This window comes from Xenopus laevis, chromosome 5L (assembly GCF_017654675.1).
Source record: "Xenopus laevis strain J_2021 chromosome 5L, Xenopus_laevis_v10.1, whole genome shotgun sequence".
Classification (NCBI taxonomy): domain Eukaryota; kingdom Metazoa; phylum Chordata; class Amphibia; order Anura; family Pipidae; genus Xenopus; species Xenopus laevis.
This window is the reverse complement of record NC_054379.1, coordinates 157,344,409-157,371,417: the sequence shown is the minus strand read 5'-3', so window position 1 is coordinate 157,371,417 and position 27,009 is coordinate 157,344,409. Positions and strand designations below refer to the sequence as shown.

Genomic DNA, 27,009 nt, shown 5'->3' with positions numbered 1-27,009 from the left:
AGGGTGGCCCAACCAGTTATTAGGTTCAGGGGGCAATTACTTTTTCACACAGGTTTGGATTTCTTTTCTCCCTAAATAATAAAAACCCTCATTTAAAAACTGCATTTTGTGTTTACTTGTGTTATCTTTGACTAATCGTTAAATGTGTTTGATGATCAGAAACATTTTGTGTGACAAACATGCAAAAAAATAAGAAATCAGGAAGGGGGCAAATAGTTTTTCACACCACTGTTGATGGTCAGTTTAGGAAAGCTCTGAAGGCACTGAAACTGTTGACCAGGTAGCGCAGCAAAGCCATTCATTCGAGAAAGAATTAATAATGTATGCCCTCTAACTGTCGTTCAATAACAGCAATAGCAACTACAATATTTAAATCATGCAATAGGTTTCTCCGCATTTCTTTTAGTGGGGGGGGTCAGTGCAACAGTTAATGTGGCTCCTTTATCTGCCTTATCTTACAGCATGAGAATATGGATGACTCTATTCTTCAGTGCCTATTGTCTCTTCTCGGCTGCCTCAGCAGTCTCTTCCTCTTGCTTAAGGTTAATTTCATCTCTACACCTCGTTTACCTGTAATCTCTTCCTCACTGCTCTTATTTTTTTCATCTCCTGCTTTCATATCCTCCATGTGCTTGTTTGGGTACGTGACTTTACCCCATTCCACATGCCTGGGCCGGCTCTGCAGGATTAATGCAGAAACAATGGATTTGTACTTTTCATATCCCTGTTTCTCTTGTAGTTTGTCAGTTTAGAACAGAGGTCCCCAACCTTTTTCATCCGTGAGCAACATTCAGATGTAAAAAGAGTTGGGGAGCAACACAAGCATGAAACAAGTTCCTGGGTGATGCCAAATAAGGGCTGTGATTGACTATTGATGGCCCCTATGTGGACTGGCAGCCTACAGGAGACTCTATTTGACAGTACATCTGGTTTTTATACAACCAAAACTTGCCTCCAAGCCTGGAATTTAAAAATAAGCACCTGATTTGAGGCCACTGGGAGCAACATCTAAGGGTTTGGGAAGCAACATGTTGTTCACAAGCTACTGGTTGGTGATCACGGGTTTAGAACATTAGTTCTCATATTGAGGGGCTGGCACCCCAGTAGGGCTCAAAGCAGTCAGAGGGGACCCCTTGATGGTCAAATAAGGTCTATGCCTATTTTGCTACCTTGGTTATCCATAGGAGATTGACTGTTAATTGCCATGTTTTAATATATGTGTAACCTTGTAATGCTTTACGTGGGCCAAATGTTGGACCATAAAAGAGGAGCCTGAAGCCAAAAAGTATGAAGATCTCTGGTTTAGAGGGTTTTTTGTTTTGTTTTTAAATTGGGATTCTTTACCAAGGGAGTCAGAGCAAAGAATATCTAGACCAGTGATATCCAACCAGTAGCTTGTAAGCAACATGTTGCTCTCCAACCCCCTGGATGTTGCTCCCAGTGGCCTCAAAGCAGGATCTTATTTTTGAATTCCAGGCTTGGAGGCAAGTTTTAGTTGTATAAAAACCAGATGTACTGCCAAACAGAGTCTCAATGTAGGTTGACAATCCACATAGGGGCTACCAAATGGCCAATCACAGCCCTTATTTGGCACCCCATGAATAATTTTCATGCCAGTGTTGCTCCCCAACTTCTTTTACTTCTGGATGTTGCTCACGGGTTCTAAAGGTTGGGGATCCCTGACCTAGAGCTTTCATTCAGCTGTGTTTGATCTTGTACAGCTAACTTTTGCAGCAATTTATAGGTGAACTTGCAGACAAGTATGAATGATTACTGGGGAGGTCCTCACATCCGTTGTGTTCTTACATTAGGAGATGATATTAGAACCCGTTGATGTCCAACCAACATTTCTCAGGCTTTAATAGGGCATGTTGGTTTGACATCTCTGATACAAGAGGTAAGGTTACTTTGGAAGAGGCCTGTGTGTCTGGTGTGTTTATATATAACTGGCTATGTTTTAGAAGAGAAAAGATGATGAAAGAATCCTTATGACTGTGTAAAATCTCTGTTACCTACAGTCATATGAAAAAGTTTGGGAAGCCCTCTCAGCCTGCATAATAATTTACTCAACAGTAACAGTGGTATGTCTTTCATTACCCAGGCTACTATACCCTAAAAAAATCGCAAACCCATCCGCTCTTATAGTGGCCATAGACGTAGAGATGCGCTCGTTTGGCGATATCGCCATTTGAGCATATCTCTCCCTGATATGCCCACATTAAAGCGGGCTGATCCGATCATGGGCCCTAGGGCCCAACGATTGGATCAGAATGGATCCAATACGGGCGGTCGGACAGGATTTTTTAACCAGCACGATAGAGATCGGGAAAGCCCGTTGGTTGGCCCCACACACGGGCCATCAAGCTGCTGACTCGGTCTGTCGCCAGCTTTTATCATCTGGTGTATGGGGGCCTTTAGAAATGAAAATAGAATTTAGATAAAAGGCAAGGAAAAAGTTTTGTGCGCTAAAAATGTTTTTGCACTCTCCACTCACTCTCCGGTGAATAAGTATTTAAAACAAAACCATGAGTCAAATCTTGCCCTTTGACTCAAGATTTGAATCATCATTTTTGTGAGATTGTGAACGCATTTTTAGCGCACAAACCTTTTCCTTGACTATTTTCCTTTCTAAGAGTGTTTTTTAGGGTATAGTAGCCACTTTCCAATTAAGGGCAGGGGCACACAAAGCTACTGGGGGAGATCAGTCACCCATCGACAATTCGCTTCTTCTTCGGGTGACTTTCCCCGAACTGCCTCCCCGTCAGCTAGAATCGAAATCGCAGGCGGGATGGCACTCTGAGCACTTTGTTTTCCAAAGTAGCACGTAGCTGTCTCATGAGGAAACTTTGGGCAACTTTGGAAAATGAAGCGCTTCCAGTGCCATCTCGCCGGCGATTTGGATTCTAGCCGGCGGGGCAGCAGTTTGGGGAGATTAGTCGCCCGAAGAAGCTATCTGTCGCTGGGCAACTAATCTCCCGAAATAGCAGCATGTGTCTCTGCCCTAAGGATAAGAAAGGATAAGAAGGTGCAGCCCTTCTGCCTTCTCCCACTTTGTTGTGCTCCCAGGGACAGAGATTTTACACAGTCATAAACAAGGTTTCTTTCCTTATCTTTTCTAATTGCTAATTTTCTAATCTTTTCCTTGGATGTTTGAAGAGTTTGGGAACTAATTTAAGTAAGGAGAATGTGTTTCCTTTTTAATTAGGGATGCACCGAATCCAGGATTCAGTTCGTGATTCGGTCACGATTTGGCCTTTTTCAGCAGCATTCGGATTAGCCCGAATCCTTCTGCCCGGCTGAACCGAATACTAATTTTCATATGCAAATTAGGGGGGAGGGAAATCGCGTGAATTTTTGTCACAATACATGGAAGTAAAAAATGTTTTCCCCTTCCCACCACTAATTTGCATATGCAAATTCGGATTCGGTTCTGTATTCAGTCTTATCTTTATCGAAGGATTCGGGGGTTTGGCCGAATCCAAAATAGTGGATTTGTTGCATCCCTATTTTTAATCAAATGTTTTAGAAGAGAATGCGAAAATTTCCATGTGGAGTAGGATAAAAACGAGCATATGATCAATGCAATTTGCTCTGGAAGACGACTAATGGCCGGCCATATATATTAGTGATGTGCAGGTCGAGAATTTCTCGACCTGCCCGCTCCCTACCCGCATCCGACCCGGGCCCGCTGCTCCCCTTTATTTATAGACAGACGGCACTTCTGGGATTAGGTTTATTGGAGTTACTGCTGTAGAAACCTAACGCGTTTCAGGAGTATATCCCTTAGTTATAGAACTTATGACTAAGGTGTATACTCCCGAAACGCGTTAGGTTTCTACAGCAGTAACTCCAATAAACCTAATCCCAGAAGTGCCGTCTGCCTGTTGAGTTTTGTAGCGTTCACAGTGGGGACACTGTTGACTGAGCACCTGGATTGAGGGAAGAGCGGTGAGCTATAGCGGTCTCTTTTTGTTCTTTATCTACCTTTATTTATAGACCCCCGCCTTGCAGTGATGTCCCAAAAGGGGCAGGGCAGGCGGAAGTCTATAAATTCCGGCGCCGGAATCCAGCAGTACTAGGGATTCCGCTCGAACCCGCGGGTACCGCGGGCCTCGGGTCGGCCCGCACATCACTAATATATATATATATATATATATATATATATATATATATATATATATATATATATATATATATATATATATATATATAAAATAAAAAAATATTTCTTTATGTGTAGGCTGGGTTGATGATCCTGACTGATATCTTCGTGTCATGGGTATAGTCAGTGTGCAGAGTCCATTGTATGACCATCTTTATCATGACTCCTCAGTGTCTGATTGGTTTCATTCATATTCTCACTTCAAAGCTGTGTTTGCTGAGTGTTCCATTTTTAAAGATGATGATACACAGTTTCCGCCGATTGTTACGGTTGAGGTCTGCTAAAAGTAGTCCTGCTGGGAAGGAAGGGGAACATTGGTCATCTTCTATCTACAGTACCTTTAATAGAGTTTTAATTTCAAAATACACATCTTGGGGTTGTGTTGTGTTTTTGCATATGGCTGCTATGTGTGTTCTCAGGTAGGTATATTTCCTAAAGGCTAAAGCAGCATTTTTCCATACCTTTGGCCCTGAAAGGCAGCCAGGGCATCATGCAGTGTATCTGGTACTACACAGGGCTGGTGTTTACATGTAAATGTAAATATATACAAATATACACACACAAATAATTAAGACAAAAACATTTTGCTTCCCCTTTAAACAATACTTGTGACTTAATCAGCAGATTTCAAAGCTTACATTAATACCACAGGTATGAAAAGAAAATCCCAGGATATTCAGCAGTGATTGGGGAATTTACACACAATGCAACACAATAGTCCAATCTGCATTGTCAGATTTTATAGCATTTTGTACTCTTGTCAAGCTTGTCAAACCCATTGTTTTTGTGCTGCATATTTTGTACAATATCAAGAATGCAAACAATTCCCTTATTTCTCCATATTGTGCCTCCATTGTTGGGTTGCAGATTTTCACATGTCCATGCATGAGCCAATGATATCATTGCTCCTCATTGTATTATAGTGTATTGAATCATACCTCCTGTCTCACTCTGTACTGACTTTGTGCTTTCTGCTGTCTCTTGCCCAGGATCTGAGAGAAAGCTACAGTAAGCAACAGGCTGCCTTGCATCAGCTGCAGAAGATCAAGCAGGAAAAACTGAGGGAAGCAGAGCAGAAACGAGCTGAGCAGGAGCAAAAGAAGCACGAGGAAGAAGAGGCTGCAAGGTAATAATTCAGCTTTGTTGCAAAACAGATCATTTATTTTATTAAATTGTTTGTATTAAAGGGCAGAAAAGGCAGAAAAATAAAATCCAATTTGTACTTTCTTTAATGAAAAAGAAACCGATCTCTAATATACTTTAATTAAAAAATGTGTAAAAAAGACACCTGACTGTATGCAGTGAAATTCTCCCTTCATTTACTGCTTTGGATAGGAATTGTCAGACGGTCCCTAAATGCTCTGCAGGGAAACAATCATACTTATGAACAGCAGAGGGAGCCCCCGCCTTCCCAGCCATGCAGAACTCAAGCAGCTTTGTTTGTTTCCCTGTACAGCAGTCAGCGACTGTGTAGAGATTTGTATTGGATTTTATTTTGGCTTTACAACCCCTTTAGGGCAGAGGCACACGTTGCTAATTCGAGAGTTTAGTCGCCCAGCAACAAATCGCTTCTTCTTTGGGCAACTAATCTCCCCAAACTGCCTTCCCGCTGGCTAGATGGCACTCTGAACGCTTCAACATAACAAAGTCACCCAAGTAACCTCGTGAGGCAACTTCGGAAAACAAAGCGTTCCGAGTGCCACCCGGGCAGCGATTTACATTTTAGCCAGCGGGAAGGCAGTGCGGGGAGATTAGTCGCCCGAAGAAGAAGCGATTTGTCGATAGGCGACTAATCTCCCGATACAGCAGCATAGGTGTATCTGCCCATACTGTTTTCATCTCCAGCTGCAGGGGCAGAGATCATGGAGCCAGGTTTAAACAGATAAACTGGGATTCTATTTGGAGGATTATTTTGCTGCAGCCACTGGTTTTGCAGAGTTGGAGAAAGTTTGTATTAAACAATACAAAAACTATAAAATCCACATTAGATTACAAGACAACACAGGACCCAGTGCAGTCTGTATATTCTGATTATTAATTAGTCTTGTTGTATCGGCTTCTGGCAGATATTATTTGACTTGTGCTGTTTTGATAATTTATGATGATCCCTAAGCAGCCCAGACCACACTGAGCATGTGCACAGTCTTAGTCTTGCAAAGATGTTTAACAAAGTTACAAGATGGTGACCCCCTGCAGCCAAATTTGAAAGCATAAATCATTTGTTTGATTAGGCTTGTGGTGCAGTAAGTTCATGTTTAGTACAAAATACAGCATTTCTAGCCTTATTCTATTTTAGACTTTACTTCCCCTTTAAGAGGAATTAGATCCACCGGCAATATAGCTTGATTTATCGAGTGGGGTTTTAACAGGGGTCTGAATTCGTCAGTATGTGTTTAGTATTTTATAAATAGAGCGTAAAGATACCACATATTTCCACAATATTTAAACAATTGATCAATGAATTATTATTTATAAATTAATCGCTGGATGTAGTTATGACTTGAAAAATGCATTTAGCACCCAATTCATAAGCTCCTATTGATTCATATTTATATATCCAAACAATAAAATAAATTAAAAGGTTGGATCAACAGTTAAAATGTAACTGTTGAGCCACTGTATATCCAAACCATTTGTGCACAATATTGCAATTCCGAAACCCTGAATGTCCATGTCTCCTCTTACTAAAAGTAAAACTATACCCCGAACAATATAGGTCTCTATAAAAAGATATTGCCTATAAAAGCTCATATGTAAAACCCTGCTTCATGTAAATAAACCATTTTCATAATAATATACTTTTTTAGGTGTATGTGCCATTGGATAATCATAAATACAAAATTGGCATTTAAAAAATGTTAGAGCTGCAGTATTTCTGGTCAGGTGATCTCTGAGGCAACACACAGACCATCACAAATGGTGGCTCAAGGCAAGAGATGTAAAACGGCAATGTTTACTTAAATATATATACCAGTTTTGTAAGATTCTTTAATATGCCACTTAATTTGATATCAACTTATTTGTTGCTCATGTATTCATTTTCGGGGTAAAGTTTTCCTTTAACCTTTTTCCTGTTGCTTCCCCCTTTATCTAACCCCTCAGGAGAGCCAAGCAAGAGAAAGAAAACCTCTGGCTGGAAAATCTTAAGAAAGAAGAAGAAGAGAAGCAGAAGCGCTTAGAAGATGAGAGAAGGAAAGAGCAGAAACTTCTGGAAAAGCAGAGAGCAGAGGAAGAAGTGAATGCACGGCAGAGGGAAGCCCAGCAAAGGCTGGCAGAGGAGAAGAGAAAGCAGGTCGAGAGTGAAGAGGAACAGAGGAAGAAGCAGCAGGAAGTGGAAAAGCACAGGCAGGCTCAGCTGAAGAAGGACCTGGAGGAGAAGAGCAAGGTGGAGGAAGAGGAGAAGAGACGTAAGGAAAGCGCTGGCCGCAAAGACTCTGAGAAGCGATTCTCCAAACTCAGCCTGGATGAGAAGTTCACTGACAAACTGAAGAATATTGGAGGCAGGAACGGCAGCTCTGAGCGAGGGAAAGAAGGTAAAATAATATGGTACTTGAATGGTTTCACCGTTGCACTATTCTATATAAAGGCATGGGACCTGTTTTCCAGAATTCTTGGGACCTGGGGTTTTCCGGATAACGGTTCTATCCATAATTTGGATCTTCATGGCTATGGCTTGTCTCTTTGCCATATTCGTTTATAGTTCAATGGTCCAAAACTGACACCTACCAGCCTTTTTGTATTGGCTTCTGTAGACTGTAATAGTGATTATTCTCCATTCTTCTCCATTCTTTCCAGCCAGCACCTCCAGTGTCTCCGATAACAGAAAATCCTCGACGTCTGCATTTGTCAACTACACGGCCTTGTACCCATTCGAGGCTCGAAATGGAGATGAGCTGAGCTTCAATGCTGGGGATACCCTCCAGGTATCTATGAGTACATTCTACAGGCTATATTGAGAGCTTAAAGCCTTTCTGTTGCTTAGGTTTATATTTTTCATTGCGCTTGCTGCAGGTTTGAGAATTGGGAACCATACTATATTGCAATATACCATTCTGTTTTAAAATGCCAATTATAGTATTGCAATTATTGTATTTGTCCAGCCATTTCCATATATGCATTTTTATTTTGGTAATGGAGCACTCAGTATTTTCTGTGGTTCACATGTACCATCATAGCATCATGTCCCTTTGTAGTACCACTTCTTCTGTAGCTTTTTAAAGGAACAGTTCAGTGTAAAAAAATAAAAACTGGGTAAATAGATAGGCTGTGCAAAATAAAAAATATTTCTAATATAGTTAGTTAGCCAAAAATGTAATGTATAAAGGCTGGAGTGACTGGATGTGTAACATAATAGCCAGAACACTACTTCCTGCTTTGCAGCTCTCTTTAAGGGGGGCAACATGGGACATAACTATTCAGTGAGTTTGAAATTGATCAGCTCAGATTCAAAAGCAACAGTTATGACCCATGTGCCCCCCCCCAGTCACTGTTTGGTTACTGCTTGGTAACGAATCAGTGGAAAGCAAGAGAGCTGAAAAGCAGGAAGTAGTGTTCTGGCTATTATGCTACACATCCAGTCACTCCAGCCTTTATACATTACTGTGGGGAATAGCTCAAAGCAGCTGGTAGGGCTCAGGTAAAACAGTTCTTAGGTTTGCAACAAAAGTGAAACAGGCTCCTGCCTGGGGTTTTATTGTTCAAACCGGACAACTTAAACAGGCACAAGTTCCGTACTATAACAGTTAAATAATAACGAAAACCTCACCGGTTTGCAGTGTTACAGTCCATAGGAAAGTTCCTTGCAGAGGTAACAAACATTTGCTCTTTTAAGTTGCAGTCAAACACACAGTTTGTTCACAAACACTTCACAGCGTGTGTTTAGAGGATCTCTCTGACTCCTAGTACAACACACCCCCACTCCCCGCCAGGCTCCCTTAAACAGCCCCACCTGCGGACTAATTGGGCAGCATACTGAACTATCCTTGCTCCTAACCTGTCTTACCCTGGAGATTTAAAGGAGCCAATACCTCAGGCTGGGTGATATATATCTCCCATCATATACAGGCAGCCTATTGGGACATAGCTCTTTGTCACAATTACATTTTTGGCTAACTAACTATATTAAAAACTTTTTTTTTTATTTTGCACAGCCTATCTATTTACCCAGTTTTTTTTTTACACTGAACTGTGCCTTTAAAGGGGTGGTTCACCTTTAAGGTAACTTTTATTATGTTATAGAATGGCCAATTTTAAGCAACTTTTTAATTGGTTTTCATTATTTATTTTTTATAGTTATTTGCCTTATTCTTCTGACTCTTTGGAGCTATCAAATGGGTGTCGCTGACCCCTGCTAAAAAACAAATGCTCTGTAAGACTACAAATGTATTGTTATTGCTACTTTTTATTACTTATCTTTCTATTCAGTCCCTCTCCTATTCATATTGCAGTATCGTATTTCAATCAATGCAAGGGGGATTTGCACTCTAGCAACCAGATTGCTTAAAATGCAAATTAAAGAGCTGCTGAATAAACAGCTAAATAATTCAAACACCTTAAATAATAAAAAAAACTATTCCAAAATTGTCTCAGAATATCACTCTCTACATCATACTAAAAGTTATCTCAAAGGTGAACAACCCCTTTAGGCTTTTTGAAGTATTCATGTAAAGTAATATTTGGGATGGTTTAGGTCCAGGGCTTTCCTGTATCTGACCTGTCTCTGTGTGTGCTTGTCATCATCAGGTGGACGAGAATAATGCAGGGGAACCTGGCTGGCTGTATGGCTGCTTGAGGGGAAATGTCGGCTGGTTCCCTTCCAACTACGCAGAGAAATCTGCTGAGACTGAGGCACCACTATCGCCGAAAAAGGCCTTACTGCCTCCTGCTATCTCCTTGTCTACCTCATCTCCTGCCAAGTAAGTAATGGCACTGCTGTGACACCCACTAAAGCCATTAGTATCCTATGCATGGGGAGGTCCTCTGCTACCAATGTTAAAGGCAAAAAAAAAAACGTATCTCCAATATACTTTGATTAAAAATGTGTACTGTTTTTATAGGAAACCTGACTGTATGCAGTGAAATTCTCCCTTTGTTTTACTTGCTCTGACTACTGCAGATAGGAAACTTTAGACGGTTCCTAACTGCACTGCAGGGAAATGATCATATTTTCAAATGGCAGGGGGCCCCCCCCACCATACTTCCCAGAACTCGAGCAGCTTTGTTTTTTTCCCTGTAGAGCAGTTGGTGACTGTGTAGAGATTTGTATTGGGTTTTATTTTTGCCTTTACATCCCCTTTACTGTTTCCATCTCCAGCTGCAGGGACAAAGATCATGGAGCCAGATTTAAACAAATAAACTGGGATTCTATTTGGAGGATTATTTTGCTGCAGCCACTGGTTCTGCAGAGTTGGAGAAAGTTTGTATTAAACAATACAAAAACTATAAAATCCACATTAGATTACATGTGTACAGACAGACATGAGGACAGTATATCCTGCAGTGTATGTACAGACAGACATGAAGACAGTATAATATCCTGCAATTAATTTTAAGCAAGATTATTAACAGTTGGATCATTTCTGATGAAGATGCCCATTTAGTACAGTGCAATGTTGCATTCTGGGACAAGATAATCACATTTACATTTCTGCTATTTCATTTTTAGGCCACTTTTGACGAGTAAATCCTCCTCGGAGCTAGATACAGAGTATCAGAACCTTCCTTTCTCCAGCCTTAACGTGAACAACACAACGTGGCAGAAAACATCTGCATTTACCCGTACTGTATCCCCGGGCACCATCTCTCCAATGCATGGGCAGGTTGGTTTTATTGTTAGTTATGCATCACTTCAAATGGGAAGCTTCAGCAGAACCCAGGGTAGACGGGACTCCCCCTAGCTTCGGCGAAGGGGAGTCCAAACGACCTCAAACCCCTTCGTAGCGTCGGGGATGGTGGGCTGTCCCTAGCTTCGGCGAAGGGGGACCCATCCGTTCAAGCTGTTTGCGGGCGGTAGCCTGGGACACTTGGCAACGGAGCGCATGCCTTTGGGTAGGACTCGGAAGGATGATTCAATATCATCACTTCAAATACGTGTACCCACAAAAGAAGGTAAATGGAGGGCTAAATACTTGATAGAGATACAATTGGCTGTATTGAAAACAGGTGCTTGAGGTCTAGTAACCCATAGCAACTAACATTGCTCTAATGGTTTTTAGAATAGATGATGTACAGATTACCCCCATTGCTCAAGTGGGGTGATTAGCAGAATAAGTGATGCCCAACTAGGGATGCACCGAATCGGTCGAATACCAAATAGTGGATTCGGTGCATCCCTATACCCAACACAGGTGTGGATTTTCTATGTGAATGTCTGTTCCTTCAGGCAATGTAACCAAGGAAGGATTGTGTGACCTCATTAAACTATAGCAGTGTATTAAAATGAGTTACATTTTAGTATGATATAGAGAGCGTTATTCTGAGACAATTTACATTTTTTTATTATTTGTGGTTTTTTGAGTTATTTAGCTTTATATTCAACAGTTTTCCAGTTTCAGCAATCTGGTTTCTATTGTCCAAATGACCCTAGCAACCATGCATTGATTTGAATAAGAGACTGGAATATGAATAGGAGAGGCCTGAATAGAAAGACGAGTAATAAAAAGTAGCAATAACAATACATTTGTAGCCTTACAGAGCATTTGTTTTTTTAGATGAGGTCATTGACCCTCCCATTTGAAAGCTGGAAAGAGTCAGAAGAAAATAGCAAATAATTCAGAAACTGTAAAGAAATACATAATGAAGACAATTGCTTACAATTGCCTAGTCTATAACATACTAAATAAAGGTGAACCACCATCTGCTTTCACAGATTTAATATGCTTTTGATTGTGCTCACCCCTGGCCAAACTGCACGGCTTATTTAGAGATCCAAATATTTGAATACAGGTAGCCTGATGAGAATGATGATCTGGTTACAGTTGAATCGGATTCTGATCATTAAGAAGGATAACTTTGTACTGTACACGGGAGGGTTATTTACTAAAATCCACTTTTATCTCAATTTTTAAATAAATAAAACATGACTCTAATACCTGATTTGACCTTATTTATTATTAAGAAAGCTCGATTTAATAAGTTTGTGTAAAAATGCAATAAAATGGAGCGCAAACCCGAATCCTAATTTTTTCTGCCTTTTTCCCAGTAAAAAGTGCAAATTTTTCGGATTTTTGTTAGTAGTTCGAAATGGTTGGATTTTCGGGCTAATTCCATTGCAGACCACAGAAACTTCCAAATAGGATAGGGTCCTCTCCCATTGACTTATACACAACCTCGGCAGGTCTGAGATGCCGGATTTTTGTTTTCGGGCTTTTTGCTGCATCGGACTTTAATAAACCAAAGTTTAGTAAATAACCTCCAGAGTGTTGGTTGGCGAAATGGATGCAGGCCTCCCATGGGCAACTCAAAGCATTGGGTAGGGGCCCTCTTACCCTCCTTACCCACCTGTTTTGCATTACAGGTATGGGACCTGTTATCCAGAATGCTTGGGACCAGGGGTTTTACAGAGAATAGATCTTTCTGTAATTTGGATCTTCATACCTTAAGTCTACTAGAAAATCATTTAAACATTAAATAAACCCAATAGGCTGGTTTTGCTTCCAATAAGGATTAATTATATCTTAGTTGGGATCAAGTACAAGCTACTGTTTTATTATTACATAGAAACAGGAAATTGTTTAAAATGTTGATTATTTGGATAAATTGCAGATAAATATGAGAGATGGCCTTTCCGTAATTTGGATCTTTATGGATAACAGGTTTCCAAATAATTGATCCCATACCCGTACTTTCCTTATTACCTTTCTTTACTAGTCCATATTTTTATATAATTCTTCCCTTGTAACCTTCCTGGTGTTCAGCTCCAGCCTTGTTGTAGTCTCTCCCAGGCAGCTCCCTCCCTCTATATAATAATCCCTATCATATATATCAGAGTCGTGTGTATGATGTTGGTGCATTATAACTAACTGTCGGGCTATTTGTGCGAATATTTAATGAAATTATATAAAATTATTTAAAAGAATTTAAGGCTCCTTATAAGTAATAAACAGGAGGAGTCTTAAATAATATATGCCCAACTCTGAATTCGATATCGAGCTTTCCCAATCAATTGGTACAAAGGGTGAAAAATCAGGACAACTATTTAACAAAATAATTTATTTATTTATATATAATAATATCAAATCAAATTATCACTTCTTTTAAAATCCACCAAATACTTCTTGATATAAACACAAGATACAATTTATCAACAGATATTAATTGATAAGACCAAAATCATTAATATGGCGAGCATCCACAAGACAATATACACTCTTATTAATAATAAGGTATTGGAATCAAAGGAGGAATATGTGACTGATTCTGATTTGCTAAGGAATTCTGTCCTTAAATTTTCCTATTTCCCCATGAAATCGTTAACTTGGATATCATATATATATTAATGAAAAATAAAATGGACCCAAATTAAACAGATTATTCCCAGTTTGCAATTCTGGGAAAGTCAATGTTTAGGGTATGACTATAATACACATAGGAATAATAAATATCCAAGCATACAACTTAATCGAGAAAAAGTATAACAAAAATTTATATTTACCAGATGTAGAGTTTTCACTGGCCTGTGATGTCACCCTGATCTCACTTTCTGGATCTTTAAACCCCACTGGTTCTTTTCTTTTTAGTTGAAGAATGAGTCTTCTTATAGTTGAGAGTCTCCAAGTAGTTTTAGATTTCTTTCCTTCTCTTTCTTTCAGATGTAGAGTTTTTCTTCTTCAGTCAGCCCTGCTTTTCTTATCCTCCTTCCTTTTTTAGTTTCTTCTTTTTTTAATTCTTTTTCCTCCTCTTCTTTTTTAGTACCCCAGTGTCTCCTAATTTATCCCTTCTTTCTGTCTAAAACTCAACCCCTGGGATTAATTAACTAACCAATTGGAATTGAAGGGTAGTCTCCAAAAGTTAAACTATCACCATCTAATCTAAATATTTTGTAAAATGTCAATCATTTACCCCTGGGCATGATGTCCTACACTACCTGTAGATGGCACTATTGCTTCAAACATCGTGACCTAAAAATATCTAAAAAATACATAATAGCCTTTGACCTCCTTAGTCTGGTGTTAAACATTACTGTTGACATTGTCTGAGACTGAAACAATACTTTATGATTCCTTAATACCTTCAGTACACATACAATATACTTGTGAATACACTAGCCATTCAAAATTGGTTTGTCTTTGATTAATTATTACCCTCTCAAACAGGTGTGCTCTATACTGTGGATAGTTTGTAAAATCCTTCAAGGTGTTCTCATCTTATTCACACAGACACCAGGGATTATACAACCTTTGAGATTTGCTTTAAACACAAAGGTTATACACCTGTGTTAGGAGACTGATAAAACATCCTTTTCAGAACAGAAGTTTCTTACCAACTAAACATTAATTTATATAAAACAAAATATAACATTCATTACTCAACACTATATGATTAATCAAATATGCATAATATCAATCATGAATATGTATTCTATTGAGTAAAATAATCATACGTTATCATTAATAAACCTGAATATTCTTATAGTTCATAATCATCTTATTTGAAAATCCGACATAACTGATAATGTTTGATTTATATTTAGGGGCAGCCGGGGGAGAGCGTCAAAGCGGAAGCACTGTGCTCCTGGACTGCAAAGAAGGATAACCACTTAAACTTTTCCAAAAATGACATCATCGTTGTACTGGAGCAGCAGGAAAACTGGTGGTTTGGGGAAGTCCGAGGACAGAAAGGCTGGTTCCCGAAATCTTACGTTAAAATTCTTCCTGGCGCTGATACAAAAGCTGCAGAGTGAGTATTCAGTGTGTTATACCAGCTCACTAGTATCTGCTGACACTTTTGTTTTCATTGGATTTTACTTCTTCCTGTTTCCCACTGTGTATCCTTGCATATGCTTTTATATAAAGGGAGGAAGAGGTTTTCTAAATATTCAACTTTATACATAGTCCCAGGCTGTTTTTGGTTCCTTGTTATCTTGGCCATCCATGTAGGGTCTCACCAAAGTAGATAGAACAATCGCATACCCTTCCACAGATCAGCCTGGTGCACAATCCTAGAGGATCCGGCAGCCTCACATATACTATGGAACAGAAGAGGGTCGGCACCCAAGTTGCAGGATTCCCTGCTTGTTTATTGTGCAGGGTTTCTGGGTTGACAAAGGGGCGTGACCCCGAATCTAATAACCAATGCTTTGTAAGGCTACACGTTTATTGTTATTGCTACTTTTTATTACTAATTCTTCTATTCAGTCCCTCTCCTATTCATATTTCAGTCTCTTATTCTTATTCAGTGCATGGTTGCTAGGGTAATTTGGACCCTAGCAACCAGATTGCTGAAATTGCAAACTGGAGAACTGCTGAATAAAAAGCTAAATAACTAAAAACCATGAATAATAGAAATTGAAAACCAATTGCAAATTGTCTCAGAATATCACTCTTTACATCATACTAACAGTTAAAGGGGTGGTTCACCTTTGAGGTGACTTTTAGTATGTTATACAACGGGCAATTCTAAAGGTGGCCATAGACGCAAAAATTTGCTCGTTTGGCGACATCGCCAAACGAGCCGATCTTTCGCCAATATGCCACTAACGGGCATGGCTATATCGTGGGTAATCTGAACGTTCGGCCCTACGGCGAACGATCGGATTGCGATGAGAGCGCAATGGGCTCCGGTAGGACGGTCGAGACAAAATCAAACCTGTCCGATCGACCAAACGACCGATCTGCGACCGGACGAAAAATGTCCGGACTCTCCACACACGGCCCAAAAATCGTACGAATCCTCGATTCCTACGATAGGATCTTTGCGTCTATGGCCAGCTTTAGCAACTTTTTAATTGGTTTCCATTATAGTATTTAGTATAGGATTAGTATGTTAAAAAATGGCTAATTCTAAGCAACTTTTAAATTGATCATCATAATTTTATTTTTTATAGTTTTATAATTATTTGCCTTTTCATTCTGACTCTTTCCAGCTTTCCAATGGGGGTCACTGACCCCATACAAAAATACAAATGGTCTGTAAGGCTACAAATGTATTGTTATTGTTACTTTTTATTACTCGTCTTTCTAGTCAGGTCTCTCCTATTCATATTCCAGTCTCTTATTCAAATCAATGCATGGTTGCTAGGGTCATTTAGACCCTATCTAACAGACTGCTTAAAATGCAAATTGAAGAGCTGCTGAATAAAAAGCTAAATAACTCAAAAACCTTAAACAATAAAAAATGAATACAATTACAAATACTTTTTATACTAAGTTAACTCAAAGGTGAACAACGTCTTTAATACACTGCTATAGTTTAATGAGGTCACACAATCCTTCCTTGGTTACCTTGCCAGAGGGAACAGACATTTGCACAGAAAATCCACCACTTATTCTGCTAAATCGGCAAAAGTGTTTATGTTGCAAGGTGCGAGCACATTGGTAGTACTTTGGCAATAGTGTTTAACTCATGTAGAGGGCTCAACCTTATCATTCATTAACCTGGTTGCATGTTTTTTCAGGCCAGAACCCATCTATGCGGCAGTGAAGAAGAAGCCGGCTAGTTCCCCCGTAACTGGAGAAGGTAAGTGCTTGCATTTCCCAAACGTGACCGGGAGTGCCGTGCTGCTGGTAAACTTGGCTTTGCTTGAAATCTCCCGTTTATGTGCAAAATGTCTTGTAATTAAAAGGCATCTGAGAGGTTCGATTCCAGACGGGCACCATCTGCAGGGAATGTTTATATGTACTCACTGTAGCTGCTTAGGTTACATTCAGTTATTCCAATCAGACAATAAACATAGAGGCAGATTAATTGGCTCCCTATATGTGTAATCAGGAAGAGCTCTCCAATAGAAGACGCAACATAGAATATTTTGGGTTAATCCTGGACTGTTTCAGCAGGATTGTGCCAATCTAGTACTTTGCCTGCTTGTACTTTGGAGGAGGCAAGGGAACGGGCATGGGTTTGTTTATACTGTACCTCCACCTGTATTTCATTGAGACCAATTCTCTGTCTCTTTAGAGTATGTGGCCCTGTATACCTACTCAAGCGCAGAGCCTGGAGATCTCTATTTCAATGAAGGAGACTTCATCCTAGTGACCCAGAAAGATGGCGAATGGTGGACGGGCAGAATAGAAGACAGGACAGGCATTTTCCCATCAAACTATGTGCGAGTCCGAGACCAGGAGGTAACGTGAGATTCATATTTTCTGTTAAAAAAAAGCGTTTTCAGAGTGTTGTGCCTTAACCAATATGTACAGTATATAAGACAAGAACTAGTTAAATAATATTATGGTAAAAAGGGGGGGGGGGTGTTTATATATATATATATATATATATATATATATATATATATATATATATATATATATATATATATATATATATATATATATATATATATATATATATATATATATAGTGAATAAAGTACCCCCTCTTGTAAATTATTAGGATATTATAAGTTCCCGAGGAGTTTCATGACGATATAAAAACACGAGGCTGACAGCCGAGTGTTTTTATACAGGTCATGGAACTCCGAGGTAACTTCTAATATCCTCATATTTTACAACTGGGGGTACTTTATTTATTATAATACACAAATTTCAGTGAGTCATGTGACAGAAATGACATCAGAACTCACCGTTTATAACTGATGACATCAGAACTCACCGTTTATAAGAATATAATTTACAGGATATTCATGGCTTTTGTGTATTATATAGATATATGTATATATGCGAAACACATTATGCCTTCTTGTTGTGTTTTGCATTTACCATTACTATGTGATGCATTTAATCATATAATGTACAGGTATGGGATCCGTTATCCAGAAACCCATTATCCAGGAAGCTCCAAATTACTGGATGGCCGTCTCCCATAAACTCCATTTTATCCAAATAATTCAAACTTTTAAAAATGATTTCCTTTTTCCCTCTGTAATAATAAAACAGCAGCTTGTACTTGATCCCAACTAAGATATAATTAAACCTTATCGGAAGCAAAACCAGCCTATTGGGTTTATTTAATGTTTATATGATTTTTAGTAGACTTAAGGTATGAAGATCCAAATTACAGAAAGATCCAGAAAACCCCAGGTCCCAAGCATCTGGGTCCCATACCTGTAATAAGGTTGTTACATCTGGACATATTTTGCCTTGACTTGTTTAGTTATAACCATGTCACACATTCAAACTGATGTTCTTCCATGCGGGTCTAGAGAAAGTTTAATGAGTACATATGGACAGCTGGGTGAAATGTAATGTTTTTTTGGCAATAATCACATCAACAAAATGTATGTAATGGAGTTTGTACCATTTGTAATAGAGTTAGTAGCATGTGGTGCCCTTACACCAAGTATCTTTCTTTCATTAAATATTCATTTTGACTATTTCCAGGTTTCCAGTGGCGCGGGCAAATCCGGAACATTAACCAAAAAGCCTGGTAGGTGTCATTTAGTTTTGGACCATTGAACTATAAACTGGTAAAGCAAATAGACGAGCAATAGCCGCAGTTTTCAGAGCATCCGTGATACATGGACTCTCTTTCCTTATTTCAGAGATAGCCCAGGTGACTACCACTTACACTGCCACCGGCACAGAGCAACTCAGCTTGGCACCAGGCCAACTTATCCTCATCCAAAAAAAGAATCCCTCGGGATGGTGGCAAGGAGAGCTGCAGGTAAACATGTGGCTTGGTCCCTCGAAAAAACCCTCATTCCCAGCATGCAACTGCGGGTTCCTTTAATCCACAGGTCATGTGATCCCAGCTAATGTTCTCTTCTCTTATACAGGCGAGAGGCAAGAAACGGCAAAAGGGCTGGTTCCCGGCGTCGCATGTTAAATTACTCGGACCAAATAATGAAAAAGCTGCTCCTGCCTTCAATCCAGGTATGTTGTGAATGAGAGATCACCAGCATGTGCTCTATGAGCTCAATAGCCATTATCAAAAGGCATCTAAACCCAAATAGAAAATGCATTTACATTTAGAGGCACATTTATCAAAGGTCGAATTTGAGAATTCTATGAACTCGAAATTCGACCAATCGAAATGTATCAAAAAAAAATTGAATTTGTAAACCTCGGGTGAATAGGATCAACCCGAAAACTTTTTCTCTGAAAAAAAAAGGTCTCCAAATTGATTCCAGGACCTTTCCCATTGAATAATACAGCGATTCGGCAGGTTTTAGGTGGCGAATAGTCGAATTCGAGTACTTAAAGGTGTGATAAATCTCAAAAATCGTAATCGAATTTTTAAAAAAAACTGGAATCTAATTAGAACAATTCCCTAGTCAAATTTGACAGTTTTGGTCATAAAAAAACTTGAAAATTCTAATTTGAAATTTCAATTTGACCCTAAGGGTCACATTTATCAAAGGTCGAGGTGAAGTTTTGAAGTGAAAAACTTTGAATTTCGAGCTATTTTTGTGTACTTCGACTAGGGAATAGTCATACTTTGATTCGAAGTTGAAGAAAACGTCGAAATTCGAAGGTCGAATTTTTTTGAAGTACTGTCTTCGACCATTCGCTTCCTAAAAGCTGCCGAAGTGCTGTTTTAGCCTATGGGGGACCTCCTACAACCTGTATGGAGGCAATTGCGGGAGTTTGGGAGATTGAATCGAAGTAAATCAGAATGAATTCAGCCCACTTCGACCCCAAAAAACTTCGACCACCATTTGGTTGGTCTTTTTGAATTCGAAGTTCGAAGTTTTTTTACCTTCGACCTTTGATAAATATGCCCCCACGTGTTATTAGCAGTTTTAGACTTAGGACTTCTGATCTCTTTCAGAGCACCTGTATCACTAACCCTCCCAAATCGTCCAATAAAAATATATAGTATCTCTGCTTAGACAGTTTACCACATTGTCAGTCACACAGTAGTTTAAAAAAAGCTGTTAAGCGCAATAAAACTGCTAATATCTTAGAAATCAATCATGATTTATAATAAAGAACTACCAGTATTGGCACATCTAGTCAAGTAACGTTTCATGTCCTATTTCTAGGGATGCAGTGAATCCAGGATTTGGTTCAGAATTCGACATTTTTCAGCAGGATTCTGATTCGGCCAAATCCTTCTGCCCAGCCGATCCGAATCCTAATTTGTATATGCAAATTAGGATGGGGAGGGAAATCGCTTGACTTTTTGTCACAAAACAAGGAAATAAAAAATGTTTTCCCCCTTCCCATCCCTAATTTGCATATGCAAATTCAGATTTGGTTCAGACGAATCTTTCACAAAATAAATCCAAAATAGTGGATTAGGTGCATCCCTACTTATTTCCTCTCTGTAAGGTGACTTTTCTCTCTTGCTCAGTGTGCCAGGTGATAGCCATGTATGACTACATCGGCAAAAATGAAGATGAGCTTCACTTCAACAAAGGGCAACTTATCAATGTGCTAAATAAAGATGACGTTGATTGGTGGCAAGGCGAAATCAATGGAGTGACTGGCCTCTTTCCTTGCAACTACGTCAAGATGACCACGGAGAGTGATCCCAGCCAGCAGTGTGAGTAATAATTCCAGCAGTGTGAGTAATAATTCCAGCAGTGTGAGTAATAATTCCAGCAGTGTGAGTAATAATTCCACTGTAATCATAGGCAACTTGGAGCTTCCAGCTGCTGTTAAACTTCAGCCAGTGGATGCTGAGAGCTGTAGTTTAAAGGAGAACTAAAGCTTAACTTAAGAAGTAGGTAGAAATGTTGTACATGATGTTTTGTGCTTCTGTACCAGCCCAAGGCAACCAAATCCCTTTAGCAGTAAAGGTCTGTGTCTCCAAAGATGCCCCAGTAGCTCCCCCATCTTCTTTTCTGCTGATTCACTGCACATGCTCTGTGCTGCTGTCACTTACTGAGCTTAGGGACCCACTCACAATATACAGTACACATAGAATAGAGATGTCACAATATAAGGCTGATTAGTAATTAATACAGATAATTACTACATGGCAGCACAGAAACCAGTGCAATTAGCATCAGAATTTAATAATCAGCAAACCTGTAGCATCAGCTTATATTACAGCCAGGGAAGCTCATTTTCTGCTGGATAATTAGTGACGAGCCCTAAGCTTAGCTTCTCAACAGCCAATCAGAGCCCACTGAGCATGTGAGTGTCACAGACACTTTCCAAGATGGTGACCCCCTGTGACAAGTTTGAAGTCCTGGATCATTGTTGCTATTGACCAGCTCAAACTTTAGCCTCGTGTGTGTGTACGTGAACAGTAGCATCAATAAATGAAAGTGTTTTAAAGTAATAAAATATAATGTACTGTTGCCCTGCACTGGTAAAACTGGTGTGTTTCCTTCAGAAACACTACTATAGTTTATATAAACAAGCTGGTGTGTAGCCATGGGGGCAGCCATTCAAGCACAGGATACACAGTAGATAACAGATAAGTACTACTATAGTTTATATAAACAAGTTGTTTTGTAGCCATGGGGGCAGCCATTCAAAGGAGAAAAGGCTCAGATTACACAGCAGATAAGCTCTGTAGAACATAATGGTGTTATCTGTTATCCACTATTTAACCTGTGCCATATAGAGTTTTTTTAAATTTTCGCCATGGCTACACAGCAGCTTATCTAGTAGTTGTAAGTGCTGCGCTCAGTCCAAATCACATATAGATTCTTGCTCTCTGCACCAAAGGATTTATGCGGGTCCACCTGGTCCGCAAATTTGTACTGAATAAGACGGCAAGGAGTTTGGTGCGCTAAGTCGATAATCTGTCCCCAATATCTAAATAAGGATAGAAAAAGTATATAGTGCAATACAGCCAATGTATCCTTGTTAAAAGATGTTGCTCGGAGCTACTCACAATTTTGAATTTCTTAACAGGCTTTCAATTGGCTCATTCACGCTGAGATCGATCTTTAGCGTAAACCTGCAATAGACAGCTACAATAGTGTAATACTATCAGGTTTTTCGGAAGTTTTTAGGGGTTAGTTGTACTCACCGAGTATCGGGTAAATATAGGCGTTCAAAGGTGTGTGCTTGTAGCACGGAATGCCGTCTCACACTGGATATCGGGCGTGCGGTAATGCAGTCTCCAGTTTCCGCGATGTTCCTCGGCGCACCAAAGTTCATTCAGAACAGTGCTCTGTATGTTACCGGCCACAACGCTTTGATGTAGGCGATGAGTACAGACCGGTGGACCCCTGATGAAGTATAAGAGATACGAAACGCGTTGGGCTTTTATTGTTGAATAAATATATATTTTTAATATATTTGCTAGCCAAGTCGATTTCTATTCCCTCGAAGACCTCAAAAACCCATGAATATCTTATCGGAGTCGTTGTAACACACCGCTGGTAAACCTGCACTAGCACGCTGGAAGACTCCCCGTTGCCAACGAACACGTGAGCGATATCCAGGAACGTACGATCACTGTGCCGACAGCCCCCGTGTTAAGTTTTAGCTTGGAGCCACCGGTCTGTACTCATCGCCTACATCAAAGCGTTGTGGCCGGTAACATACAGAGCACTGTTCTGAATGAACTTTGGTGCGCCGAGGAACATCGCGGAAACTGGAGACTGCATTACCGCACGCCCGATATCCAGTGTGAGACGGCATTCCGTGCTACAAGCACACACCTTTGAACGCCTATATTTACCCGACACTCGGTGAGTACAACTAACCCCTAAAAACTTCCGAAAAACCTGATAGTATTACACTATTGTAGCTGTCTATTGCAGGTTTACGCTAAAGATCGATCTCAGCGTGAATGAGCCAATTGAAAGCCTGTTAAGAAATTCAAAATTGTGAGTAGCTCCGAGCAACATCTTTTAACAAGGATACATTGGCTGTATTGCACTATATACTTTTTCTATCCTTATTTAGATATTGGGGACAGATTATCGACTTAGCGCACCAAACTCCTTGCCGTCTTACACAGCAGCTTGTTTATATGAACTATAGTAGAGTTTCTGAAGCAAATACATCAGTTTACCAATTCAGGGCAACAGTATATGATATTTTGAATACTTTAAAACACTTTAATTTTTTGGTGTTACTGTTCCTTTAAAGGAGAAGGAAAGCTACGGAGTCATTTTATTGCCAATAGATTAGCTGCAATAGTGCAAGCTAGAATGTTATATTTATTCTGTAGAATGTTTTACCATACCTGAGTAAAAAGCTCTAGAAGCTCTCTGTTTGTTTAGGATAGCAGCTGCCATATTAGCTTGGTGTGACATCACTTCCTGCCTGAGTCTCTCCCTGCTCACTCATAGCTCTGACAGGGAGGGGAGGAGGGAAAAGGGAGAGAGGAGCAAACTGAGCATGCTCAAGCCCTAGCCCTGGAGGTTTAAGCTGAAAACAGGAAGTCTGATACAGAAGCCCATGAGTACACAATAGAAGGAAAGAAATGTGGTGTTTCTTTTGACAGAGGACTCAGAGCAGAATTACTTTGAGGGTTTACTGGTATATTTATATAGACCTTTCTGATATTTAGGCTTTTACAGGGCAATTAGATGCATGTTCTTATCTACAGATGGAGCCAAAGAAAGTAGATTATTATCTCCTCATACACTAACACAGTATTCAAACCCCTCATGCACCTATGCCCAGTGTTTGCCATGGAGGAAAGCCCCTCACTATTACCTTCACATGTATTTCAGATACGTTGTGTTGTTTAGCTCAATGTATGTGTGTGTGTGGGGGGGGGAATTGTGTAGTTTCATACCTGTATGTGTATTAGTTGGCAACCGTCATATATAGAAGCACAGGGAAAGTTGGAATTGCTTATGGGAGAGTTTCCTCCTGGGCAATGCCTGTGGGCAGTTCTTAACTGTGACAGACAGGACGTGCTGTTGTCTTGTCAGAGCAGGCCGCCGCCCACAGGGTGTGCCCAGGAGGTTGCCACACCCCAAACAGCCAGATTCAGTGGAGGGCAGAGAGGAAGAGCAGTTGCAGGGAGAAAACTGGGTCTGCGGGGAGCTCAACAAGTGGTTTGTAACAAAATAAACAAGGTGACCTAGTGGTTATATATGGGGGGAACCCTGTGCCAATGTCGTGTTACTGGTGAGAGTATCCCTTTAAGGGAATAGTTCAGTGTAAAAATAAAAACTGGGTAAATAGACTGTGCAAAATAAAACATATTTCTAATTAGTTAGACAAAAATGTAGTGTATAAAGACTGGAGTGACTGGATGTGTAACATAATAGCCAGAACACTACTTCCTGCTTTTCAGCTCGCTAACTCTGAGTTAGTCAGCGACTATAAGGGGAGCCACATGGGTCATAACTGTTGATTTTGAATCTGAGCTGAATGATGAGGATCAATTGCAAACTCACTGAACAGTTATGTCCCATGTGGCCCCCCTTATAGTCACTGACTAACTCAGAGTTAGAGAGCTGAAAAGCAGGAAGTAGTGTTCTGGCTATTATGTTACACATCCAGTCACTCCAGCCTTTATACATTACATTTTGTCTAACTAATTAGAAACGTTTTTTATTTTGCACAGTCTATTTACCCAGTTTTTATTTTTATACTGAACAATTCCTTTAAGGCAAGATGAGTTTAGGAGTATATTTGCCATTAAATGTGGTGTTTTGTACAACACTTTATTTATAAGACATGCAAGTTATGTTCCAACACACACACACCAAATTCCCTTTGGTTACTGTGCACTACAGGTCCAAGTCTTATTAGACTGGCAGAGAATTCTGGGTGTTGTAGTTCATAACTTTTCGGGGCTACAAGCTGAATCTCCCAACTATGTTCTTATTTTGTTCAGTGTCCGGAATAGCAGGTCCCTGGCAGTTGCTGGATTGTATTCATACTTCAGTGCAAATACTTTAATGTCTCGCAAACACCCCCATGTACTTTTTTTCATGTGACCATGTACACAGACTACACAGTGGCACTCAGTGAGGAGGTGGTTGCCAGGGTCAGTGACCCCTATCACTAGAATAGTGATTTGTTAACTACAGCCTTTCTTTACTGCTACCCTGCAAAATGTTGTCAGTATCTGTAGTACCTCCTCCTTATTCTGTGCGTTTTGTAGGGTTCTATAGTAATCTGTTTGTCCTTGGTTTTTTTTTTTTTTTAAAAATCGTTAGTATACATAGAAAAAAAAACACCAAGACAAATTAACTTTAAAATCGCAAAGCCTTTATTAAGAAATAACTTACCAAAACTCCACTTCCGCTCCTCTTCAGAAAAGGCGATCTGGCGATCCATCGTGCGGTGGTCGATTTCTCCTCCTTGGCTATCTCCTATAAGGAAGGCAGGGAGGAGAAATCAAGCGCCGCACGATGGATCACCCGATCAATTTCTGAAGAGGAGGAGTTTTGGTAAGTTATTTCTTAATAAAGGCTTTGTGATTTTAAAGTTTAATTTGTCTTGGTGATTTTTTTCTTTTGTTTTTTGATGTATACTAATGAATTTTTTTTTAAAAAATTTTTTGAGTTGACTGGTTCTTTAAAGGGAATGTTAGTCTAAAATAATAAAAAAAAACTGCAGTATACAAAGGGGTGGTTTAACCTTTAAGTAACTTTTAGTATGTTGTAGAATGGTCAATTCTAAGAAACTTTTTAATCGGTCTTCATTATCTATTTTTTTTATAGTTTTTTTAAGGATTTGTCTTTTCGTTCTGCCTCTTTCCAGCTTTCAAATGGGGGTCAGTGACCCCATCTAAAAAACAAATGCCCTGTAAGGCTACAAATGTATTGTTACTGCTACTTTTTATTACTCGTCTTTTCCATTCAGGCCTCTCCTATTTATATTCCAGTCTTTTATTCAAATCAATGCACGGTTGCTAGGGGAATTTAGACCCTAGCAAATGGAATGCTGAAATTGCAAACTGGAGAGCCGTTGAATAAAAAGCTAAATAACTCAAAAACCACAAATAATAAAAAATGAAAACCAATTGCAAATTGTCTCAGAATATCCCTCTCTACATCACACTAAAAGTTAACACAGAGGTGAAGATCCCCTTTAAGGCAGCGTAGGTTTGGCTGTATGAAGTAAGTACATACTTTAGTTGCCCTTTTATTCTGAGCATGTATACAGTGTTGTTTGTAGAGTTCCGGGCTGAGCATTTCTGTTTTTCAACTGTTCCACCCCCCCCCCCAGAGCTGCCATATTGTTGGCGTGCAGTAAGCGTGTAGTAGACATGCTTTTCACGTGTACCATGATGCACTGTGTGCCGGGGAGGCGGTGCAATAGTTTCATCCCTGGTGTGTTTTCTCTTTTATTTTTAGGAGCCAGTGTATGAAAGCTCTACAGAGACCCACTATCCAAGCCTGACTAAATCAGCGACCCCATCTTTGGCTTCATGCATTGAATGATCAATCTGCCGCAGCTAAATCTCTGGCGGGACCACCTGTGGGATTAAATTCTCCTCTGCTTTCTCTTGCATTCTGTATGTGGAAGGATAGTGGGTCTTTGTGGGGCTTCCATTGCTTTCCGCTTGCTTCCTGATATGGGCCGTACCACTTACACTGTCTAACCAATCAGTCTGTGGGCAAAGCCAAATTGCAGCACGGGGGGCTCTCCATGCATTGCTGCACTCCTCATCCCCGTGGGTGGTCCTTTAAAGCTTTCATTACAGGGGTCTAGGCACACAAAGACCCACTATGCGCATCAGATGCACGTCTGTACACTTAAATCACTTTGTAACAGAAGAGAAGCCAATTGTGTGTTGTTTCAGTCTGTTCCAAGGGACGTGCCAAGGTACAGGGTATAAATGTGCAATAATGAATGTCTAATGGTGCCAGCCGGGAATGTTTTATAATAGCATTTTTATAGGAGCAAATGCAA

At 39.9% G+C, this 27,009-nt stretch overlaps 1 protein-coding gene and 1 long non-coding RNA gene across 4 annotated transcripts in view; one reads left to right on the top strand and one right to left on the bottom strand.

Moving 5' to 3' along the window:
* itsn2.L (intersectin 2 L homeolog) overlaps positions 1 to 27,009 on the top strand; it is a 103,326-nt gene that overhangs the window by 55,404 nt on the left and 20,913 nt on the right. The window contains exons 17-29 of one of the 2 annotated variants that reach the window (XM_041563580.1): positions 5,152 to 5,288; positions 7,265 to 7,695; positions 7,958 to 8,085; positions 9,905 to 10,077; positions 10,827 to 10,980; positions 14,853 to 15,058; positions 16,776 to 16,837; positions 17,276 to 17,442; positions 18,655 to 18,700; positions 18,816 to 18,937; positions 19,050 to 19,146; positions 20,570 to 20,761; positions 26,451 to 26,755. In XM_041563580.1, coding sequence (XP_041419514.1) covers positions 5,152 to 5,288; positions 7,265 to 7,695; positions 7,958 to 8,085; positions 9,905 to 10,077; positions 10,827 to 10,980; positions 14,853 to 15,058; positions 16,776 to 16,837; positions 17,276 to 17,442; positions 18,655 to 18,700; positions 18,816 to 18,937; positions 19,050 to 19,146; positions 20,570 to 20,761; positions 26,451 to 26,452 — 1,917 coding nt within the window. In that variant the 3' untranslated portion in view covers positions 26,453 to 26,755. Of the gene's footprint in view, positions 1 to 5,151; positions 5,289 to 7,264; positions 7,696 to 7,957; positions 8,086 to 9,904; positions 10,078 to 10,826; positions 10,981 to 14,852; positions 15,059 to 16,775; positions 16,838 to 17,275; positions 17,443 to 18,654; positions 18,701 to 18,815; positions 18,938 to 19,049; positions 19,147 to 20,569; positions 20,762 to 26,450; positions 26,756 to 27,009 lie in introns of those variants that run through there. The other variant, XM_018264054.2, reaches the window with a different exon arrangement.
* On the bottom strand, positions 613 to 14,248 carry LOC121393849. 2 transcript variants are annotated; one of them, XR_005961412.1, is made up of 3 exons: positions 13,815 to 14,248; positions 4,363 to 4,457; positions 613 to 679 (listed from the first exon to the last, which is right to left on the bottom strand). It is a non-coding gene; the product is annotated as an uncharacterized LOC121393849 (long non-coding RNA). The 2 variants fall into 2 exon arrangements; XR_005961413.1 differs by having other exon boundaries at positions 4,363 to 4,454.